This window comes from Giraffa tippelskirchi, chromosome 9, assembly GCF_054371585.1.
Source record: "Giraffa tippelskirchi isolate mGirTip1 chromosome 9, T2T-mGirTip1v1.2.pri, whole genome shotgun sequence".
Taxonomy (NCBI): Eukaryota; Metazoa; Chordata; class Mammalia; order Artiodactyla; family Giraffidae; genus Giraffa; species Giraffa tippelskirchi.
The window spans coordinates 49,189,158-49,209,148 of record NC_137283.1 but is presented as its reverse complement, the minus strand read 5'-3'; the positions used below and the strand labels follow the sequence as shown (position 1 = coordinate 49,209,148).

General features: G+C 47.2%; 1 protein-coding gene across 13 annotated transcripts in view; it reads left to right on the top strand.

Moving 5' to 3' along the window:
• The window catches only part of ARIH2 (ariadne RBR E3 ubiquitin protein ligase 2), a 37,899-nt gene extending 20,857 nt beyond the window's left edge, over window positions 1-17,042 (top strand). For 3 of the 13 annotated variants that reach the window (XM_081525584.1, XM_081525583.1, XM_081525585.1), the window contains 14 exons: window positions 3,586-3,697; window positions 4,471-4,538; window positions 5,038-5,101; window positions 6,302-6,452; window positions 7,405-7,526; window positions 8,685-8,794; window positions 10,124-10,241; window positions 11,191-11,241; window positions 11,332-11,353; window positions 13,300-13,451; window positions 14,283-14,426; window positions 15,033-15,101; window positions 16,227-16,310; window positions 16,531-17,042. In XM_081525584.1, the coding sequence (XP_081381710.1) occupies window positions 6,341-6,452; window positions 7,405-7,526; window positions 8,685-8,794; window positions 10,124-10,241; window positions 11,191-11,241; window positions 11,332-11,353; window positions 13,300-13,451; window positions 14,283-14,426; window positions 15,033-15,101; window positions 16,227-16,310; window positions 16,531-16,602 (1,056 nt within the window). In that variant the 5' untranslated portion in view covers window positions 3,586-3,697; window positions 4,471-4,538; window positions 5,038-5,101; window positions 6,302-6,340 and the 3' untranslated portion in view covers window positions 16,603-17,042. Of the gene's footprint in view, window positions 1-3,585; window positions 3,698-4,470; window positions 4,539-5,037; window positions 5,102-6,301; window positions 6,453-7,404; window positions 7,527-8,684; window positions 8,795-10,123; window positions 10,242-11,190; window positions 11,242-11,331; window positions 11,354-13,299; window positions 13,603-14,222; window positions 14,427-15,032; window positions 15,102-16,170; window positions 16,311-16,530 lie in introns of all 13 variants that reach the window. The other 10 variants (XM_081525578.1, XM_081525581.1, XM_081525579.1 and 7 more) reach the window with 7 other exon arrangements.
• The last annotated feature ends 2,949 nt before the right edge of the window (window positions 17,043-19,991 follow it).

Here is a 19,991-nt window from a genome sequence, read left to right as displayed (position 1 = left end):
TCTTTCACTTGGCATGTTTTCAAGGTTCATCCATGCTCTATCACATGTCAGTAATGCTTTCCTTTTACTACCCAGTGAGGATTTTCCATTTTATGGATATATACCACATTTTGTTGATTCATTCATTCATCAATTGGTGAACATTTGGGTTGATTCCAGTTCTTGGCTCTTATGAAATATGCTGCTGTGATGGTTTGTATAATAGGGTTTTGCATGGACATGTTTTCATTTCTCTTGGATAAATATCTAGCAGTGGGATTGCGTTTAACATTTTAAGAAACTGCCAAACTGCTTTCTGAGGAGACTCTGCTATTTTACATTCCCACCAGTGTTATATAAGTGTTCCAGCTTCTCCACCTGCTTGCTAGCACTTAGGTATTGTCAGTCTTCTGTATCATTCTCGTGAGTGTGAAGTTGTATCTTGTAGTTCTAATTTGCATTTCCCTAGAGGAGCCTGGTAGGCTGCAGTCCGTGGGGTCGCTAAGAGTTGGACACTGACTGAGCGACTTCACTTTCACTTTTCACTTTCATGCATTGGAGAAGGAAATGGCAACCCACTCCAGTATTCTTGCCTGGAGAATCCCAGGGACGGGAGAGCCTGGTGGGCTACCGTCTATGGGGTCACACAGAATCGGACACGACTGAAATGACTTAGCAGCAGCAATGACTAATAATGTTGAGGAGCTTTTTGAGTTGTGTGAGTACTTTATATGTTCTGAATTAAGTTCTTTATCAGATACATGATTTGCAATTATTTTTTCCCTTGCAAATCATGTATTTTGTGGCTCATCTCTTCCATGTTCTTAATAATGTCTTTTGAAGAATGAAAATTTAATTTTGATGAACTCCAGTATATCATGTTTTTTCTTTTAAGGATTGTGCTTTCAGTGTCATATCTAAGAAACCTTTACCTAAAAAACCAAGGTTGCAAAGATTTTCTTCTGAAAGTTTTATAGTTTTCAGTTTCATTTAATACTGTGAACTATCTTGAGGTAATTTTTGTGTGACATGAACTAAGCATTTAAGTTCTGTGTTTTGTATAGTGATATTCAGTTATTCTGGAACCATTTGTTGAAAAGACTGTTTTATCATCTGTTGAATTACATTGGTACCTTATTATAAAATTAATCATAAGTGTATGAGTTTACTATTCTGTTACATTGATCTATATATGTGTCTGTCCTTAAGCCAGTACCCTACTGTCTTGATTACTGTAGTTTTATAGTAAGTCTTGAAGTTAGATAGTCTCTTCCAACTTTGCTCTTTCAAGGTTGCTTTGTATATTCGGGGTCCTCTCCATACATTTCAGGATCAACTATTAATTTATACCCCAAGCCTCTGCTTTGATTTTGATTAATTTTGATTGCTGTGTTCTGTCTCTAGCTGCGTTGTCCATTATGGTAGCTGTGATCACATGTAGCCATTGGGCATTTGAAATGTGGCCAGTTTGGATTGGTATGTGCTGTAATTCTGAATACAATGGACTTTGAACAATTAGATGGAAAAAAAAGATGTAAAATGTAGTTCATTTAATAATTTTCAATGCATTAACATGTTGAAATGTTTTAGATATATTAGGTTAAATAAAATATATTTATCGATAAATTTTAGTTTTATCAATAAATTTTAATTTTTATTTGCCACTATGTAGAAAGACATTTGTGCTTTTTATATCTTGGCATTCTATTTTTTTAACCATACTAAATTTATTAGTTCTACTGGTAGTTTTGTGTCTTTTTGTGTGTCGTCTTTTTTTTTCCCCCATGCCTTATTAGGGCCTTCAGTACGGTGTTAAATGAAATGATGAGAGTGGTCTTCCCCGTCATGTCCCTAATCTTAGCATTCACTGTGTTGTTATAGAGTATAATGTTTTCCTTAGATACCCTGTATTAGATTTAGGCAGTTCTATTTTTCTTCCTAATTTGCTAAGAATTTTTATCTTGAATGATTCCTCAATTTGTCAAACGAGTTTTCTTGTATCTACTGAAAATGATCATTTGGGGTTTTTTCTGCCTTTACTTTGTTAATTCAGTGAATTGCCTTAGGCGTTTTCACATGTTAAATCAGCCTTTTATCAGAGTTACATTAGCTTCATAAAGTGAATTTGAAAGAGGTGTTCTTTCCTGCTGTCATTTCTGAAAGTGCATTCAGAAATGGAAAAAAGCCTCATACATAATAAGAGTTTTAATTTTCTTATTACATGTTGATCTTATAGAACCGCAAATTTGTCTTGAACGTGACAGGGTCATGTGTCCTTCCCAAGTCATTAGTCTATTTTGGTTATCAGTGGTTGTTTATCACCCTTTTTGGAAGAGGTTTGACCTCATTATAGGTTCTTCTTGGGGGGTTTCCCTGGTGGCCTAATGGTTAGAATTCCGGGCTCTCACCACCATGGCCCGGGTGCAGGGAACGGAGATCTCACAAGCTTTGTGGCACAGCCAAAAATGAATGAATGAATGAATACTCTAAGACCTTCTTGATAAGGCATATATATACATACATACATAGATACTTTTAAGTCCCTCTTGGTAATACATAATCCTAACTACTCACAGGTTATTAGTTGCTTGATCAAAACAGTCCAGCAATAGTTTGTCTTGGTTCTGCCGGAAGACTTCTGTTCTCCGCAGTTGAACACATAAGAAGAGTGGAAGACTTTCCTCAGTTTCAAAGTGTCAACTTCAATGGATTCAGAATGGATTGCCAAGCTCTTTGAGCATTACACAGTAAAATGGTGTGAATACTTGGCTAGTTCTTTCCTGAGCTCAGCTGTCTGCACTCTGAGAATGACAGATTTTTATCTGTAACGTTTTAATATCATATATTTGTCTTGGCCCTCTTGCTAAAGGTAACCTAAGTATTGCCCCCCCCCCCCACATCACCTGACATCTCTTCCTTTGGGAGACCGCTGTGGGTGACAGTGGGTGGTGAAGTCAGTTCTCTCTTGTGACCCAAATCAGGGAGGAGGTGGCCTCTCTTCGGAGGCTACCTTTAAGCATAAATTCTTCTAGGTACTCTTCCTTAACCCTGTGCTGCTTTTTGCTCAGAGGACCCTTTGGATCCTAACTTCCCTGTAGATAGATCTTCCTTGGTGTCCATTACTGGGCAAGGTGCCGTCATTCTACATTTTGCTGTAATTAATGTTCTCAAAATTCCTTCACATTCATAATGGATTGAGGGAAACCGAGTCCTTGCCAGTCTGTGACACACTCTGGCCATACTGTGGGCAATCACAGCGCCTCCTGTAGAAGGCTGGTGGGAGGTGCATTGTGCCTACAGTGTTGTATATATTGATACATCCTCAGCGGTTGGCTTTGAAAGAATAGATGGACATCTATTCAGTTTTATGAAGTGCTAGACACATCACTGACTCGATGGACATGAGTTTGAGTAAGCCCCAGGAGTTGGTGATGGACAGGGAAGCCTGGTGTGCTACAGTCCTTGGGGTCGCAGAGTCGGGCACGACTGAGCGACTGAACTGAACTGAGACACATCCTCTCTTCACATGATCAGTTCTCACCAGAACTCTGCTGAATAGTCTGAGTTGGTCATTAGTGGACTTGTAGTCATCAGTAAAATTTTCAGTTTCAGCGGAGGCCTGTGTCGTTTTCCATACATGGAGGGGCTGCACCTGGTATGCTAATTCTGAGGCTTTGTTGCTGTTGCTAGTGCTGTTGAGATCAAGGGATCAGACCAGGTACGGTGCTGAAGTTCTATTTCTTTGGGAAGGTCAAGAAATTTCATTTTGGGAATTCCCTGGAGGCCCATTGGTTAGGACCCCACTCTTCCACTGGTGGGAAGTCAGCTCCCACAAGTGGCGCACTGCAGCCAAAAATAAATAAATAAAATAAAAATATAATTTTCAGGTTGTAAAAATATATTTGTATCCAAAAGCTATTCTCAAGCAAATTTTAACATGTATACCAAATACTTTGTCTCTGTTTTCATTCTGTTATAGTGGTCTTCGTGGATGAATAGTTTTGTTATAGAGTCAGAGGTTTTAACCAGGGTTGTTTTTTGGTTGTTTTGTTTTGTTTTTCTGGGTTTATATAAGAAGTCCAAGCCTGGAGAGCTTCTGCAAGTAACACGCCTAACTGAAGGTGCTCGTGTATGGCCTCCTACAGCAGCTTCAGCAAACATAAATCACATTAGGGAACCTACAGCTCTTTTGCTTACTTTGGATTTTAAGTCCTTATTTACTGTAGATAGGATGGTTTTGTGTAAGTTTGAAGTCAAACTAATTTCTTTGAAGGGTTGCTAATGAAAACAAAGGTTGAAAATTCTAGAGATCCAGGAAATTGCTTAAGACTCTAAGAGTCTGAACGTAAAAGATAAAACAGAACCAAGAGGAAGATTTTAAAAATCAAGCCTGGACCTGCAGTAGAGAGGAATATATGCATTTCTCAAAATGTAAGAGCACTCTGAAAAAAAACTGCATTATAATTTGATTTCTTTTCTTCTTCTTTCTAGGTATCTCATTCAGTTGCTAAACTTATATTAGTTAATTTCCACTGGCAAGTTGCAGAGATACTGGACAGGTAAGGTGTTTTGGGGGAGGAAGAGATGGCATTGTCTGTAACTTCTCTCTGCCTGCCCACCCAGTGATAATAATTGTCTGTGTCATGGAGAATATCCTTACAATGTGCAGATTATATTTTTAAAACACTGGGTCATATCATATAGCCTTTTTTCTCTCAGTATATGGTGAACATTTTCCAATGTTTTCAGCATATTCTTTCTGTACCCCCAATTTTAATGGAGGTACCATATTTTACCATATTGGTATTCCAGCCTATTCCAAACCCCTTTTGTTGGATAGTGAAGTTAGGTCAGCGTTTTTATGCCATCATTAATGTTAAATCAGTGCCCTTCCAGATAACACTTGGCAACATCTCCAGTTGTTTCTTTCAGACACATCAAGTGGAATAAATACATCATGACATAGTGCTTATTACCTTCAGAGAAAAAGGTCAGCTCATTTATCACTATACCTCTGGAATCGGAGCTCTGATTCCCTTTATGCTTTTTGTTTTGTAGATACAAGTCTAATTCTGCTCAGCTGCTCGTTGAGGCTCGAGTTCAGCCCAATCCATCAAAACATGTGAGTGTCCCCTCCTGGTGCACGTGGCTCTTGCTGTGCTCACACGGTTGTTGAGAACCATCTTACTTTGTTTATAGTGCAGCATGCCCAAGATATTTGTTCTAGTATAGGCCTAAATCTTCCATTTCCGATGTCATTTGGAAGTTTCCCTCATAGACGAGGAGTGAGTCACTGCCTGCCCTCTGCAGCCTCGCCCGTCTCCTGCACGCACACATGGCCCGTGCTCTGTGCCTGCTGTGCTCCTGGGGTGCCTGCTCACCGCTCGCCTTTGTAGCGCTGCCGGTGGCCCCCTTGGCTGGGGAGGTCCAGATCCTGTCCCCGTCTTTGCTCGTGAGAATGGAACTCACCTTTAAAGACCCGAATTCAAGCCATCTCTCACAAAACCTGTCTCCTGGGAACACTTCCCTCCAAACTCCTTTAATTATATCTCTCAACCCTTACATGGACGTTGCAGTGATGCACTCATATCTTTTTAGCTCCCATAGTAGACTGTAAGTGCTTTTTAAGTTTAGGAATCATATCCTACAGTGTATAGCAATTTCTTGTTGCTGTGAGTTCAGTCAGCATTTGTCAAATGAATCGGGAAGAATTAGGGCTCAGATCACCACATAACTTAATGCAACCTCTTAGAAAATTTCCAGGAGCATACTAGACAGAGTATGGTCCTTTTCCTCAAATTATTTTTTGTATTCCCAGTGAACTAACAAGAACCTCATGTTGGGTTTTCACTGGTTTGTGGTTTTGGCTGGTGTCCCCAGACTGTCTTTGCCAGTTTGTGTAGCAGAGTATCGGTTCTGGAGCTATTAGAGGCTTACACTTCAGCCCCTAAAAACCTATTGGCTGAGTTTATAGTACTTGTTGAGAAGCAACTCTGTGCCATGCTGAATGAGGGCTGTTTTCAAAAGAAACCCAATAACCTCCAAAAGAAGGCAGATTGAATGACCTCTCGGGACCTTGACAGTTCTGAAATCCTGGTCTTTTCAGCCTGACCTTATAAACTACTGTAAGATCTCATTTTTATCTTCTCTCTGCCTCTCTAAATCTAGGGGTTCACCAAGCCTAGCTCTGCTACCACCTCCTTCGAGAAGCCTTCCTGGTAGTACCTTTTCCCACTCAGAACTGGCACTCGTAGGGCCCACACATGGCAGTTGAGTTCCGACCCTTGTTGCAGGCTGGCTCACGTCCTGTACCTCCCTCCAGGTGCCCGCAGCCCACTCCCCTCACCACTGCGCAGTGTGTATGCAGTTTGTGCGGAAGGAAAACCTCCTCTCTCTGGCCTGTCAGCACCAGTTCTGCCGCAGCTGCTGGGAGCAGCATTGCTCCGTGCTCGTCAAGGACGGTGTGGGTGTGGGTGAGTCCGCCGTAGGGTTCATAACAGGCTGCCGGGAACTGTTTAGCTTCAGCTCTGCCCCTTCTGCTACTCAGGTTTTCCTGTGAGCCTAAAAGTTTTCAAAATCGGAACCATTGGTTTCCAAACATGTCAGTCTGAACAATGGCAAAGTTTACCCTAGTCCTGAGCAAGATGCGAGAATTAAGGCTAATGTTTGGGCGTTTATGTAAATGCTGGTGTGACGGCAAGGCTACCTTCTCTTGCCTTTTGGGAGAACTGTTCTTTAAGTTGCCTACCCTGTCTATCTTGATTCTCAAAGTAGCAGCCGTACCTCAGAAACTCCTAGATGGTTTACTGTGATTTAGGTAATATAAGCACAAATCAAACTTGGTGATGAGTTAAAGGAGTCTTTGTTAAATTATGACTTCATGATATTAAAACTAGCATTCTATTAATCATATCTGTAAAAGCTCACTGTGTTGATGGTAATCATATGCACATAATAGTAAACATCACAAAACTAAATTCTAAGTCAAGAACCCTCTGGGATTTTTTTAAGCAGTTTTTTTTAATCGGTGCTATTTGTGATATATACTATTTAATTGGTTTTGGCTTTTTGGTGTTCTGTTTTTGTTGTTTGTTTGTTTGGTTTTGGTTTTTGTGGGTTTATTTATTTTTTTCCCTTTTTGTTGTGCCATGTAACTTACAGGATCTTAGGACCCAGGGCTCTAGCAGTTAGAGTGCCAAGTCTTGACCACTGGACCATCAGGGAATTCCCTGTCATTTTAAAATTTGTAATAATATTTTAGTTGCATCACTATGTAAATATATTGATTTCTCTCTTGTTTGAATAAATTCTGATCCTTGCAGGGTTCCCTGTGTAAAACGTGAATTTGTTGGGTGAACTCAGCAAATAGATTATAGGTGTGTCTTCTGTGATACAGTTGTCCATCCAGTTGTCTTTGTTCAACAGGTGTCTCTTGCATGGCTCAGGACTGCCCACTTAGAACACCAGAGGACTTCGTGTTTCCATTGCTGCCCAATGAAGAACTGAGAGATAAATACAGGCGCTACCTCTTCAGGGACTATGTGGAGGTATGCCCAGCTGCTGTTGTGCCTGGTCTTCTTGAGCCTCCTTTTCATCAGGTGCTCACCAGTTACTGTACAGAGGAGGCTGCCAATAGATGCTTTCAATCTGAAGAAAGAGCTGCGCAGCTTTGAAAAAGTTTGAAAACTCTAGAGTACTAGTAAATCCCAAGTCTGTTTCTTCCTCACTCTGTATCCTTTGACCCCTTATATTCCTTCTCTGAGCCTTCGTTTCTTTCTTGTGTAGAATGGTCAGGCACACCCACTTTGTGAAAGTGAAAGTCGCTCAGTCATGTCCGACTCTTTGCAACTCTTTACAGTCCATGGAATTCTCCAGGCCAGAATACTGGAGTGGGTAGCCTTTCCCTTCTCCAGGGGATCTTTCCAACCCAGGGATCAAACCCATGTCTCCAGCATTGCAGGCAGATTCTTTATCAGCTGAGCCACAGGGAATCCCCCCCAACCCCCTCACACCTTATACAGAGTTACTTAAACAAGCTATTGTATGTTAGGGGATAAATATAAGTCAGGCATATCTCAGGAGTTGCTGTTCTATTCCCTTCACTGTGTGATTCAGCCCAAAGAAGGGGTGTTGCTTCTTGGGCAGTTTGGCAATTTGTTCGAATTCTCACAGTGGTCAGTTTTGGAGTCCTTCCCCTCTGTTGGGCTACCTGTTCAGGCTCGCTGGTTCCATGCAGCATAATTTTGATCTTTGCCTTTTATTCCTAAGCCTATTGGATTGACTGATGGTCTGGGTCATCTCATGCACAGGCTGTGGGAAAAACAAAAGGCCTCGTTCCTGGTGCTGTTTGCCGCCTTTGGTAGCTACCTGAGGGTTGTTGAGCACCTCAGAGTCTCATGCACAACGGACTGGGCCATGTTCCTTTCCAGCACTAGTCCCTATGCACTTTCATCTCAGAGGCACAATTCTGTATTCCGTTCTGTCATCTAAGCTTAGGTCATTCTGGTGAGTTGCTCCCTGGTTTAAGCTAAACATTCAAAGGGCATTTTCAGGACCTGCCTGATGTCTGGTCTCCATGACATTCATCATGAATTCCTGTAGCCCCTTGATGGAAGAACAGGAGGCGTTTGAGTACTCAGGGAGGTCTAATTTGGAGGCACCAACTAGGGGATGTCCTCATTGTTTCCCCCTTGGTGTGTTCACAGAGTCACTACCAGCTCCAGCTATGCCCTGGTGCAGACTGCCCCATGGTTATCCGGGTACAGGAGCCCAGAGCTCGCCGAGTACAGTGCAATCGGTGCAACGAGGTCTTTTGGTAAGAGTGAGTGTGGGTGCCGAGCAGCCCTGGCTGGTGCCCTCTCCTCCTCTCGAGCGTCACTGCTGTGGCTCTTGTGAGGGTGGGGCTGGGAGAGGTGCAGGGCCTTTGGGCCAGAAGAGCAGCGCTGTTCCACGTGGGCAGATGTTTGATGATACTCAGTCTGGAGACAAGAAGGAGACACAGACTCTTGGAAAATGTGCTGGGGTTTATGCTACTAAGACTCAGGGCCCAGAGACTGCGTGTCTGTGTGGATGTAGATCTACCTGCGTAGATAATTCACACATTGCCGTTTATGAAAGCTCCAGCCACCAGCACTTTAATCTTTCTCTCTGTTGGCCATTCTGCTAATTTTATAACACTGCAATTCATAAATTTGGTTTACATCTATCTGTGGTTGACTCTATTCAGTAAACATGATGGAACTAGCTAAAGCGTACTAAAGGCTTACCAGCGGAGCCGCTCTCTCCTGACCACTTTCCCTTCATTGTCACAACGACTGCGTGTGATTGATACTGCTGTTCCCCTTACTTATAGGTGCAGATAATGGCAGAGCCTTCATTTAGGTCCAGACCTGCGCCCTATTTGCACCTCGCTGGAAGAGTCACAGTGGGGCTTCAGGGAAAGTAGGGAGAAAATGGGGTCCATGTGCATATGTGCCTGCCTTTCAGGACATGGTCGAGGGAGTCTGTGACTCACCAAACGTTAAGAACCACTAATGCGGTTGCTCTCCACCCTTTGTGTCCCCCGGTAGGGCCTTCTTTCCCTAGGACATATGGTAGGCTACCTGCCTGAGAGCCTTTATCCAGCAAGTCATGTCGGCTTGGACAGAAAGGGAATTAAAAACACAGGAGCCTGGCCTGATGAATGTCAGAGTTTTTCTTTTCTGATTCTAAGTTTCAGGCATCGTCAGAGGTAACGTGCCCCTCACAGACTGCACAAGTGCCGACAGTGTGCATCTGGTGGGTACCTCCAACTCAGACAAGCCAGGGCTCCCAGGCCTGGATCTGATTCTTGCCTTGGGTTGGAGTTGAGTCCCCTTCTCAGAACACACCCCCAAGCCCTTTGAAAAGCTGAGTTCTGAATTTGATATCCTGTTAGGAAGGATTGACATCACCTAAGATATTTAAAACAAACGTCTCATTTGGGTTTATTGAGAGAAGTCCCCCCAGGACTTCAGAATAATCCTGGGTAAGTCAAGGTCTCGGACGCCACAAGAGGTGACTTTTTACCTCTTGGAAAAGCTCTAATTCCAGATCTGTTGGCTTGGACAGCAGGAAAAGGAAAAACACAGGATCTGACCTAACGGTTATCTTTTCTGGTTTTAAGTTTCAAGTGTCGTCAGATGTATCACGCCCCCACAGACTGCGCCACAATCCGGAAATGGCTCACGAAGTGTGCAGACGACTCTGAAACAGCCAACTACATTAGTGCCCACACTAAAGACGTAAGGACTGTATCTTACCTGTCATGGGTCTGCCCTCCCTAGTGCCACCCAGGGCCGCGGGGCTCGTGATGGAGGTGGCAGACCCTTGCCCCGGCGCGGCAAAGTTCGCAGCAGTTTATCTTAGTGTGCACCAGGTGCCTTTCTTTTAATGAAATGCTGAAATGCTTGGAGAAGTTTGACCCTCAGGAAAACTCATTAGAGAAAAACTAGGTTTTGCTGAATGCCTCCCCAGCGTTAACAGCCCTGGGAGGGAGGTGGTTGACAGCCACATCAAATAAGTGGCAAAACTCTAATGCAAGCCCAGGCCTGCCCAATTCTTATTCTGGAAACGTCCCACGGGAAAGCATGGCCCGCAGCCCCTAGAGTTGCGCATGACTCAGCACTCGGGGCCCTAGCCGGTGCCAGTCACACGCTGAGGCGAGGCGCCCTGCAGTGCAGCTGTGACCATGATATCATGAAGGTCCTCTTCATGGCCATGAAGCGCCCGGCGTCAGACTGGTCCCCACTCTGTCCGGGGCTGCTGGCGTCTCTCAGATGGGAGTGAGCTTTAGAGGTGATTTTTGTGCCCTCTTCTGGAAGTCGAAGTTCAGGCAGGCTGAGCGGGCCCCAGTCCAGGGTGGCAGCTCAGAGGCTGCACTGGCATTTCTCCCGAGCCGGCTAGTTTTTTACTGACTCAGCTTGAGCTTAATCTGAGCAGCCTCCTGGCAGGGACAGATGGTGGCAGACTTAGCGGGGCTCAGCTTGGAGTGTTTCAGGGCCAAACCTGCTGACCTCATTTCCTTGAATTGCTGTTCCAGCCTCAGCGACCCGCCACATTTAAGTGAGAGGCTCCTCCCCAGAAGTGCTCGCACGATGAGCTGCTGGGCACGGGTGCCAGGAGCTTTGTGTAATTTGTCTTAGAACCGGCCTGATGGTGCGTGAGCCTAATGGCGCCCTTCTGTCTCCTCAGTGTCCCAAGTGCAACATCTGCATTGAGAAGAATGGCGGCTGCAATCACATGGTGAGCAGAGGCCTGTACGTTTTGCTTGTGTGACCTGAAGCCTTTGGTCAGCGTGCCCTTAACATGTTCTCTTCTGTTTCCCTCCGACAGCAATGCTCCAAGTGTAAACACGGTGAGTCCCAAGCTTGGTGCACCAGGCCCAGCGGCATAGTCTCTGTTTCTTGTGCACAAGTCTCCACTGCTTTTTTTTCCCCACTGTTTTTATGATACAGTGATCAAACGGGGCGGCTTCCGTCACTTACAGTCATGAGGACCAGAGTACAGCAGCTCTGGATTTGCTGATTTATTATTTCTTGGTCCCTTAAATAATCCCACTGCCAACTTTGGGATGGCCCTTAGACCCTCACAAATCCTCAGTCATCCAAGAAGAAAGTTTTAGTGTTCTTTTGATTTTTGCCAAGGCAGGTAAGTAGCATGGGGCTTTTCTGTGCTGCCTGATGGACACCGTTTAGAGCAGGCTGCCCATGGTTCTCCTGGAAGCAGTCAAATCCTAGTTTGCCTTTGAGGTTTTATGAAAGTTTTCAGAGGGGGTTTCTGGCCTCCTTCATCTGGCCGGTGTAGGTTCCACAGAACCGTTATTTTTGCTTTCCTTCCTGCCAGATCAAGTAAAGAAATAAAACTCCTTCAGGTAGAATATATGTCCAAATAGACTTCTTCCACAGCTGCTGACATGCCGCCCAGCTGGCCCTGAGAGTTTCTCTTTGTAAGAGCCTGGCCAGTGCTGTCCCTGGGTCCTCCCAGGATCACACTATAATCAGAGTAGTCAAGGCGAGGTTTTAGATGGGAACGGTGATGCCGAAGTGTAGAATGAAGATAGGCCAACAGTAGTGGCACGTTTCCTCGGTGAAGTTCCACCCTGTCTTTTCTGCATGTGTTTGAATGAGAGGGACGTGCACGATCCACTTAGAACAGTGCATAAGACATGCATACAGTTTAAAGAGAAATGCCCGAGTGCACACCCCAGTACCCACCACAGTCCTGGTACTGAAGAGTCCTCAGGGTGTCCTCTCCCCATCCTTTACTGCCCAGGGTTAACTACCATCCCTCGCGTTGCTGAATAGTTTTACCACCTGGATGGGCAACCCTAAGCAATGTAGCAGTATTTAAGACAGTAGCAAACACAATCTTGCTGACTGAGGTGAAAGCTGTATTGCACTGTTCCGTGAAGCCTCCCAGAAGAGAAGTGAACGACCTCTGGGTCTCTCACTTTGGCTCTAGCTTCCAATGCTGTCTGGGTCTCTGGCAGAGTCAGAACACACAACCGTGGTTGACCCCTGTCCATTAAGGCACAGTAATTGTTCAGATATATAGCATCCATAGGGGATCTCTGTTTTTCCCTCTTGGCTTCCTCGGTGTGGAAACAGTCATAATTCTGGGCATGAACTATTGGGTAGCAGTGGGTTTGATAAAAATGTGCTTTTTCTCTTTTTTTTGTTGTTTTTTGTTTGGGTTTTTTTTTTTTTTTTTTTTGGTCACACTGGCTTACAGGATCTTTGCTCCCTGACCAGGGATTGAACCTGGGCCCTGGCAGTAAAAGCACCGAGTCTTGACCACTAGACCACTGGGGAATTCCCATAAAAATGTGCTTTTTAAGAAAGAATAAAAAGAGGGGAAAGTCTTCATCCCCAGTTTCATGTACAACAACCTAGGACAGGTATTGAGAGTGGGAGGTCGACAGGAGGGCAGAGGTGTTTTTCTCAATGGCCAGGTGGGCCTCAGTCAGACACGTTCTGCTGCTCAGGAGGCACTGACACAGCACACCAGTGGCTTTTGTACAGTCAGCGTCTGCCTGCGTTGGATTAAAAAGGCACTAAGCGTATGTGCTCTTGAAACTGAGACCATCTGTAGGCTGTCGTTCAGATCGGCAAGGACTGGCTGCAGGGACTGTGGGCCATGACAGGCATGACACGTGTCCCTGCCCTCTGTAAAGAGGCGGCTGGGGAGAGTTCTCAGGTGATCCTCCGGAGCTGGCTCTGTCCGGCCTCCTGCTCCGCCTGTGCCTTGGAGGAACCTGGGCTTGTGCTGTGTGTGTCAGCGCTGCGTTCTCTGTCCCTGCAGACTTCTGCTGGATGTGTCTAGGAGATTGGAAGACCCATGGCAGCGAGTACTATGAGTGCAGCCGGTACAAGGAGAACCCCGACATCGTCAACCAGAGCCAGCAAGCCCAGGCCAGGGAGGCCCTCAAGAAGTACTTGTTCTACTTTGAGAGGGTAGGTGTCCTCTCCTGCACCTGCTTCTCGAGGGTAGGCTTCTTCCACTTGGCCCTGCTGGGCAAAACTCCCAGTGACCGGTGGCCACAGCGGCGCGTGCACACCGGAGCCAGGGCGTGGAGCGCCGGCCGGGCCCGAGTGCTGCCTCCAGGTGCGGCTCTCAGGCACCCCAGGGCGGGCACAGCCAACAGGGAAGGGCGTGCCGACCTTGTGTGATGCTGAATTGTGAAGGATAAGGAAGGACCATCAGGTGGTCTTTATCCATCCAGTGCCACGTTTGTTTGTCTTTAATTGAGGTATAACTGGCTTACAATGTTCTGTAACTTTCAGATGTACAATGTAGTGATTCAGAATTTTTAAGTGTTATACTCCATTTATCATCATTGTAAAATACTGGTTGTATTCCCTGTGCTGTTCAGGACATCCTTGTAGCTTATTTATTTTACACACAGTAGTTTGTATCTCTCAGCCCCCATCTTGCCACGCCCCCCAATCCAGTGCCGTCTTAATAGTCAGATTCAGAGGGCAGTTTTTCCCAGAAGCCCACAGAGCAGGGAACCTTTGGTTTCTAAGCACAAGACACCTGGGAGTACCTGGCTTTGCTTTGTCCTCGGGGCTAGAGTCCTGTTGCTCTAGGCGGGTAGAGTGATCTGGCAGGCAGATAGCGGCTCTAGACAGGGTTGGTAATGTGGGCTGAGGAAGCCCCTGTCGTGCGCTCCCGAGGACACACAGCCCCCGTCAGCTAGATGAGGCTGTGACCATTCTGAACAGCTTTTGAATCCCTGCATCTTCCTGGATGCCTGCAGCTTTCTCTCTCCTCTGACCCCACAGTGGGAAAACCACAACAAGAGCTTGCAGCTGGAGGCACAGACATACCAGCGGATTCACGAGAAGATCCAGGAGAGGGTCATGAATAACCTGGGGACCTGGATCGACTGGCAGTACCTCCAGAACGCTGCCAAGCTCTTGGCTAAGGTTTGTCCCCCATTAGTCTTCCCATCCCTGGTTCTCTGCCAGGCCCTGTGAGGCCCAGACCTCTGAGGGTGGAAGGCACTGTCGGGGGCAGGGCTCACCCCTGTGAAGTCCTGCATGTGCCTGCACATGGGTCCACATCTTCCTGGGCTGTGCACATTGAGGACCTCGCCCTCCCTGGGCATCCAGGGCACTCAGTATTCCAGTGTCTCTGCCTGTGAGGACAGAACCAGAGGGAAAACGAGAGCCCTTCTCTTCTTTTGTCCCATCCATGCATCAATCAGAGGAAAATAAGAGATTGTCTTTGGACAAGTATTGAAATAGATGTGTGGACTCTGAGGTCTGACTCAAGAGGGAAGAGCCGTTGAGGCAGCTGCTGGTAATAAATCCCAGTGTGGAGAGGAACCATGGGTGTTCTGTGACCATTTCTGTTTCAGTTTTTGGCATGTTGTCCCCCGGTTCATCTTTTATTTGCCTTGGCCTCATCTCTTTTCAGGCCCATACCCGTAGAGCCAGGCTGATTTGCATGGTGGGGTAAGACCGGTATCAGCCCCGTGAGGTCCGTGGAGTTAAGAGTCATAGACACAGATCCCTTATCTTCTGTTGCAGTGTCGATACACCCTGCAGTACACGTACCCATACGCCTACTACATGGAGTCCGGGCCTAGGAAGAAGCTGGTAAGGGAAGCCGTCCTTCTGCTCTACCCTCTTAGCTTCAGAGGGGCCTTTTCTCCCCGCACCTTGCAGGCGAGCAGGGACCAGACCCCTGGTGGCTGGGAGGGCAAAATCAAAACAAAACTGGCCACTGTAAAATTTTGTGCCCCGGGCCCCGACTAGGCATTTCCAGAGTAGATCTCAAGTGCTGCCATTTTGTGTAATAGGAAGGCAGGTGTACTGAAGCCTGTGAACAGCTGTATTTTTTAGGGTGGCTGGCTGAAAATATCCGTGACCACTTGGGAACCAGTGCTTATGTTTTGGGAGGATACCCAGCATGCGTATTCCTAAATACTGTGGAGTTCAGTTGCATCTTTGTGTAATTTTCATCTTAGATAGGGGTGGTTTCCTCCCCAATTATAAGCTGATTCACACTGACTGTTCAAATGTTGAAAAAATTAGGAAAACATTTACATCATCCATCATCCCCTCAGGAAGAAATGAGCACTGTCAGCATTTTCCAGCCATTGAAAATTAGTACTGTTTCTATAATCACGGTTATATAGATGAAATTTTTTGTTACAACAGTTTTTGAAGCTGTCATTATTCACCAGGCTGGAAAATGCCATTTTTTAATAGTTGCATAGGTGTCCCATTATATGGTCATACCATCATTTGGGGCGTTTATTCTTTCTGTTTTTCACTATCATAAATAAGACATTGGGAAACCTCTTTGTGCAAGAGGCATATACTTACTAAGTCAAATGGTTTGAAAATTTTGAAGACTCTTGATTTTCAGAAGGGCTGAAAAAAACAAAGTATTCAGTGACCACAGTGTCTGTGAATGTCCACTTTGACACTTTGTTTTTGCAGCGGCCATTTCCCCATATGTCCTCTGTGGCTTCAGTCCTTCCCCTTTCTTTGCGGATGGAGGGCAAGTGCAGCCTGGCCACATGGCTGTCCTCCGTAGGCAGCCATCGGATCGGCCTCTAGCTCTGGGGACAGGAAGTAGCACTGCCCTCTGAGGACAACACCCGGGCTGTCTGAAGCTCCTGCGAGCCTGAGGTGCTGCCTCTGCCCCTCCCGTCTGCAGGCCCTGCCCTGGCTACCATCCCCTCTCCTTTTGACCCTCCTGCTCTACCCATACAGTTTGAATACCAGCAGGCTCAGCTGGAGGCTGAGATCGAAAACCTGTCGTGGAAGGTGGAGCGGGCGGACAGCTATGACAGAGGGGTAAGTGACTGCTGTCCTCTAGGACCCTCTGGCAGGCAAGGGAGAGCTGGGGTGGTGATCGGTCCCATGGGGGCTGGCATGGGGGCTGGAGGCTGCAGCTGAGAAGGGTGGGGAGGGCAGTGCTTTCGACTCCTCAGAGCCTGTGGCAGGGGGTGGCTTCAGCAAGCCCGTACTCACGGGGCTGGGCCATGCAAGCCCGAGTCTTGCTTCCCTGGTGCAGGACTTAGAGAACCAGATGCACATAGCAGAGCAGCGGAGGAGAACGCTGCTGAAGGACTTCCATGACACCTAGGCTGGGACTCGGGCGTGCCGGCGTGAGGACGATGTGGCTGCGAGGTCTCCCGGCTGCATGCTGCAGGCTCCCTGCCTCTCACGACCCCAGGCAACAGCCAAGACCCCACTCCTGAGAGACACTGGCTACACACCTCTTAGTCCATTTCTGGTTGTTGGTTTTTTTTTTTTTCCCCTCCTCTTTTTGCTTTTTGTTTCCACCAGGGTAGAGGCCACGTTGAATTGGCCTCTTCTCAGGACCGTCAATTCCCCCTGGATAGTTGCTGGGAGGGAAGGAAAGGTTTTTCTGAATGACTGTTAATAGTATTAGATCATTACAACTTATGTAATTTTCAAAGGTTGTACAATTATACAAAAACAAACAAACAAAACCAGGGGGCAAACCAACCATAAAATGACACAGAACCCTTTTCAAAAATAAACTGGCGTTGGAGTGTTTTACCCTCTAGCTATTTTACTTAGAACATAACATACGCTGTCCACCCCCCTTGCCTCAGGATGTCTGCTGCACAAGGGCCCCAGGTGGTACTTGCTTTTCAGATTCACATGCCTTTGGCCACAGCTGGAGCCCCAAGGGAAGAGCATGGGTGGTAGATGGTGGAAAATGGGGTTGGCCTGTGTAACACCTTGGTGTGCAGAGAATCACACCGTGCCTCCTGCCTGGTCCTTGTAGACCCTTCTGTGATCAGGGAACTGCCTCACCTTGGCAGTTAGGAGACAATACAGAACAGAATCTTGCCCCCGGTATCATCATGTCCAATGGCACTGCATGTCTGTGGACTTATTTATCTTGAAAGTGAGCTTTACGTGGGCCTGGCCACTCAGGCCAGAGCCCACAGCAGAGCGCATAGGTGAGCTGTGGCCCTCCAGCCCAGGGGATGCGAGTTCAGCACAGTTTTCTTTTGTTTCCTGAAGAGAGAGATCCACTTTTAAAGGGAATCATTCCCCCAAAGACTTGTTTTACCTTGGCCCCTTCGTCTGTGCCAGTGTTCCCGTGGAGGCACTCCGACCAGGTTCACACAGCCACACCTAACGCTGGCCTGCTGCGCTCTCCTCTGGTGAATGTCAAGGTCAGAGTTCAGCAGAGCCCTCCCTCCCTAGGGCTCTGGTCTGCCTGGCTCAGGGGCTGTGTTTGCATAAATTGTTTTCCTGTTAACCTGGAGTGTATGTCTCCATGACCTGCTCTAGGGGTGGAGTGTGCTCCCCCTCGCCTGGTTTCCAGTGTTGGAGGGCAACACCTCTGGGGTCTGGAGTCTGAGGCTGGTGGGGGGTGGTTCCTAATTTGTGGTCCCCGCTCCTATACCAGGAGGCTGGCCAGCGAAAAGGCCAGTCTTTTCACAGTGCAAAGGAACAAGTGGTTTGCATGGTATCCTACTTGTCCTGAACCTGGTCCTGTGGGCCTTTCAGAAGTTACATCTGTGATTCCTGGGGTTCCTGCGGCTCTTATTCAGGGCCTCCTTGATCTCCTGGAAGAGTTGCTTGGAAATCTGTGAATAAATATTGTGTTGGAAATTCTTTGATATTCCAACATTTTCACCTCAGTCAGTAATTCTCCCAGGTACCATGTTAGCTGCAAACTGAATCGCTCTTGGAAGACAGAGGACATTTGTAACTCTTGGGGTCATGGGGTCCATGGTTGGCTGCAGGCCCCCTTTCTCCCCAGTCAGGTTTTGCCTCTTCCTGTCATCGCCTGCAAGGAAGGGACCATGGGGTGGAATGAGAGGACAAGTTAGTATAACAGACGAACCCAGAATTGGACAGTGCTGAGCCAACTGAAGGACGAGAGTGTCCACCTAGAGGTGGGTTATGACTGCTTTGTTGGCACATGGAAGATCCTGGTGTCTGGAATGTTCACCTCTCTGTTGAGTCTTTTGGGTGTCACCGCCGTGGCAGCAGCAGGACCTGAGTTGCAGTTCTGTACCTTAAATCCCACCCTGCGCATCGTTTGGACTGTATAACTACCAGCTGTGACCCCCAACCACCAGAGCTGCAAGAGGTTCTGGGCCCAGACCGCAGCCTGCAGCCCTTGACCTGTGGAGAACTTCCTTCCGTGCCCCAAGTGGCTGTCTCTTGCTAACATCATCAGGAACATGGAAAAGTTTGGGCAGAATGTTTCTGCCCTGAAAAGGAAGGCACAGTGTTTTCACAAATTTACCATATATCTTTGTTTTCTTCAAAGAAAAAGTTGAGGCAGTGTCATCTGCTCAAAGTTGAGTGGTTTATTCAAAATAAACTGAAAGTTTCTGATTATAAAAGTGCGTGTGGCATCTAAAACTTATTTTGTTAGACAGTGGTTTCTCTAGTATCCTAAAGAGATTAACAAGATAGTCCCTAAGGGTGACTTGACTAGCTGACTGGATGAAGCCACATATGACACTGATGAAACCTGCCATTGTGTATAGAATCTTCAAGAGGAGAAGGTGGGCCTGCCCCACTGAGAAGACCAGAAAAGGTACACTTGACTTTTCTGAGAGGAAGTTGGAGGGGGAGGGGAGCCTTCACAGGGTAAGGAGAAACCACCTGTGGGGACCGTGTGCACGATGTCTGCGCATCTCCGGGGTGGGGGTGGGGGGGTTGTGGAGCAGAGCACGAAAAAAAAAAAAAGACCAAGCTTTGGTATGTCCTCTCACCTCCATATTTGGGCATAAGCTGAGTTTAACTTGCTTCCAAGACGTTTAAGAAAAGTCCCTTTCTCCCTTTTTGAATGTGGCAGCGGTGAGGCAAGGAGTGTTCCCTATGCATCTGTTGCGTTCCTGCAGGTTTACGGTGCCAAGGGTTCCTCCAGGAAGCCCTCCGTGGCCGCTCCAGACCAGGTCCCCTAGTCTATGGGACCCCGCACATCAGGCAGTGGCTTCCTAAGACCTGACTCCTGCAGACCTCCCTGGGAGGTTCACACCTACCGCAGAGTAGACCTTCAGGGTGCTCTTGACCTCCTGCCCTGGCGAGCGTCAGTGTCGCCATGGGTCCCACACCATCACTTGCGCAGTCATCGGCCTTCAAGGCGCCCCAACCCGCTGCAGTACTGAGTCATATTTTGGCCCAGCCTCCTTGTTGCCACCCCACTCCGGGAGCGAGAAAATGCAGACCATACCTTTCCGGGAAGAGGGAAGTGCGTCTTAAAAAGGAGAAAACTACCACTGTGCATCTATGTTTGTGAGTGGCGCGGCTTCTGCCCTGGGGAGTGTGCATCTCTGCCTGACAATAACCCACCTCAGGAAAGAGACACTTAAGTGTGGGTCGGGGCCAGGGCCGGGAGATCTCGAGTGCAGCGCGGGCGCGGCGTCCCCTGGCACCCTCTCCCGGTGACCGCGGCGCGCGCGGGCTCCGCGGCCGTTGTCCTGGCGACGGCGCCGCGCGTGCGACCCCGCGGCCCCTCCCCCGGGTGCGCGC